The following is a 3,235-nucleotide window of genomic DNA, read 5'->3' as shown; positions in this document are numbered from 1 at the left end:
GCAAACCGAACGCGACCTGTTGGAGCTGTCACGTCGAGTCGCTACCTTGGGCGAATATTTCGCGTGGGCGCAGCGATGCGAGGAATTTATCAAACAGCTCGAAGAACACAGTCGTGTCAAGCGTCCGCGACTCTCGATCGGAGTTCGACAATCTTTGGTGGCTAGAATCGCGCGACTCGAGGGTGCGAGGACTCGATTAGAGAAACGGTTTATACACAGCGGTGGTGATTACAGTGGTGACAATACCGCGGAAAGACTCGTTTGGCGAGAGATCGATACCGCGTTCGAAAACCGTATACTGACCGGTGCGGTGATTAACGCAGACTATATCGAACCGCGACAATTTCTCGAGGACGCCAAAGACATCGTGCTCAAACACGTGCAAAAAGTTATGGAAAGACATAATAACGTGAAAGTGAACACTGTTCAACGGTGAATTCGTGTCGGGTGATAAGAGCGCAAATAAAAGTGTAAATACCAAAAACTATGAACTCTTTCGCACGTCCGATTTACACGAGTGATACGAGCGATGCGTCGTCGAACCCACGCTTGCCTCGCTAGAAGAATTTCAAGAACGCGATAGCGGGTGGGCATTGTCGCGAGTTCTCGATTTAACTGTAAATATAAATAAATATAATCCAATGCGCGCGGGGTGTCATATTAAATTACCACGAGAAATAACAATGAAGAGAGCGGTAATAAACGTGCAATCTAAAGACAATGCGTGTTTCGCGTGGGCGGTGGTCGCCGCTCTACATCCAGCTGAAAGAAACGCGGAACGGGAATCTTCGTATCCACATTATACGACAGTGCTAAATCTCCAAGACATTGAGTTTCCAATGACATTGAGTCAAATTAAAAAATTTGAACTTCACAACAACATTTCGATAAATGTATACTGCATCGAGAAAGAAAACAACATTGTCCCGATACGTCTGAGCGAACAAAAGAAGGACAGACACGTCAACTTGCTGTACATGCAAGATTCGCAAGACGTCGGACATTTTGCGTGGATCAAGAATTTATCCCGCCTCGTGAGCTCACAATTGAGTTGTGGCAAACGAAGACAATATATCTGCGATCGGTACGTATATTTAATAAAAATGCAATATATAAAATATACGAAAGAAAAATTAATTATTTCTATTTTTTTACAGATGTTTACACTATTTTGGATCGGAGGACAAGTTGCAGTCGCACATTGTAGATTGCCGAGAAATGAACGACTGCGCCATCCGGTTACCAAGCGATAAAGACAAGTGGCTCGCGTTCAACAACTACAACAGAAAGGAGCGACTTCCCTTCGTCGTATACGCCGACTTGGAGTGCGTGCTGAGGAAGACCGACGGTGATCCGATGGGGTCTACGTACACGTTTCAGCATCATCAAGTATTTAGCGTAGCTTATTATGTACATTGTTCGTACGACGAATCGTTACCTGCGTTTTATTCTCGCCGTAGTACCGATTGCGTTTCGTAGTTCGTGGAAAAATTAAAAAATTTAGCGCAACGCGTAAAGATTATTTTAACCACGAATGTCCCCATGGTAAATTTAACGCGAGATGAGCTGGAAAAGTTTCACAGCGCGACATAATGCCACATTTGCGAAAAACCGTTTGCGCCAGACCACACGCGCGTACGCGATCATTGCCATCTTACCGGACGGTATCGAGGTCCCGCGCATTCAAACTGCAATTTAAATTATAAAGACTCTTTTTGCATTCCAATAGTTTTTCACAATTTATCCGGCTACGATTCACATTTTATCATCGAGGAAATAGCTACCGCGTTCGAAGGCTCGATCAACGTACTACCGATAACGAAAGAAAAGTATATTTCATTCATAAAACACCGTTAAAGATACCGCCGAAAAATCAGATTGGCGAAGCGATATAAAGTTACGGTTCATCGATTCGTACAAATTTCTCAGTACTAGTCTCGAAAAATTGGCATCGTTTCTAAATAATGATAAACTTCAAATTTTAAAATCGAAATTTCAAAATTTATCGATCGAAGAGTTCAATTTATTGACGCGAAAAGGAATCTTTCCATACGAATACATTGATTGTGTCGATAGGTTGCACGATACGTGTTTACCATCGCGCGAATCATTTTATAGTTCCTTGACCGGTGACACCGTATCCGAGAGCGACTACGCGCACGCCGAAAATGTGTGGGAGCGGTTCTCCGTTCGAACGTTAGGCGAATACAGCGATCTGTATTTAAAAACGGATGTCTTGTCATTGGCCGAAGTTTTTGAAAATTTTCGCAACAAATGTATCGAGAGTTACGGGCTCGACCCCGCGTATTATTATACTCTTCCCGGATACACGTGGGATGCAATGCTAAAACATACGAATATTACGTTCGAATTACTTACTGATATCGATATGGTTATGTTTATCGAACGGGGAATACGCTGTGGCCTGAGCCAATGTTCCGGCAGATACGCGCGAGCCAATAACAAGTACATGCCGTCTTACGACCCATCGAAACCATCATCGTACATGATGTATTTCGATGTAAACAACTTGTACGATTGGGCGATGTGTCAACCGTTGCCCTATGCCGATTTTCGATCGGTCGACGACATCTCTGACTTTGACGTTAGCGCGATCGCTTCGGATTCAACCACAGGTTATATTCTCGAGGTCGATCTGGAGTATCCGCAACATCTTCACGACGCGCACGCTGATCTATCGTTCTGTCCAACGCGCGATAAGCCGCCCGGCAAGCGGCAGGACAAGCTCCTCGCGACTTTATACGATAAGAAGCGTTACGTCATACACTATAGCAACCTGCAGCAATGCACGCGTCGCGGCCTTCGCATCGCAAAGATACATCGCGTATTGCAATTCGCTCAATCCGTATGGCTCCGCGATTACATCGAACTCAACATCCAGTTTAGAACGCGCGCGACAAACGATTTCGAGAAAAATTTGTACAAATTAATGAACAACGCGGTATTCGGAAAAACTATGGAAAACGTGCGCAATCACGTCGATGTAAAATTATTAACAAAGTAGGACGGGCGATACGGCGCGGAGGCGATGATCGCGAAACCAAATTTTCACAGCAGAAGCGTCTTTTCGGAAAATTTAGTCGCCGTTGAACTGCGCAACCTCGAGGTGAAATTCAATAAGCCGATCTATGTCGGTATGTGTATACTCGATATATCGAAAGTGTGTTTATACGAATTTCGCCACGAGTACATGTTACCATTATATCGCAAAAAT

At 44.3% G+C, this 3,235-nt stretch overlaps 1 protein-coding gene across 1 annotated transcript; it reads left to right on the top strand.

Moving 5' to 3' along the window:
- The first annotated feature begins 641 nt into the window (after nucleotides 1–641).
- Nucleotides 642–3,025, top strand: LOC138935798 (uncharacterized). The gene is made up of 4 exons (XM_070300631.1): nucleotides 642–1,084; nucleotides 1,158–1,417; nucleotides 1,730–1,829; nucleotides 2,077–3,025. Exons 1-4 carry the CDS (start codon nucleotides 642–644, stop codon nucleotides 3,023–3,025), a joined length of 1,752 nt encoding a protein of 583 aa, XP_070156732.1.
- Nucleotides 3,026–3,235: the final 210 nt, after the last annotated feature.

Source organism: Polyergus mexicanus, unplaced genomic scaffold (genome assembly GCF_030449975.1).
Source record: "Polyergus mexicanus isolate NDT 795.1 unplaced genomic scaffold, iyPolMexi1.0 SCAF_8, whole genome shotgun sequence".
Taxonomy (NCBI): Eukaryota; Metazoa; Arthropoda; class Insecta; order Hymenoptera; family Formicidae; genus Polyergus; species Polyergus mexicanus.
Note: the sequence above shows the minus strand (reverse complement) of the source record. Positions and strands in the feature narration are given on the sequence as shown.

Excerpts from the sequence above, each read along its gene's own strand:
- LOC138935798 (XM_070300631.1), top strand. The coding sequence starts at position 642 with ATGCGCGCGGGGTGTCATATTAAATTACCACGAGAAATAACAATGAAG. Across the intron at positions 1,085-1,157 it reads AGACAATATATCTGCGATCG|ATGTTTACACTATTTTGGAT; the intron begins GTACGTATATTT and ends ATTTTTTTACAG. Across the intron at positions 1,830-2,076 it reads CTACCGATAACGAAAGAAAA|GTTGCACGATACGTGTTTAC; the intron begins GTATATTTCATT and ends TTGTGTCGATAG.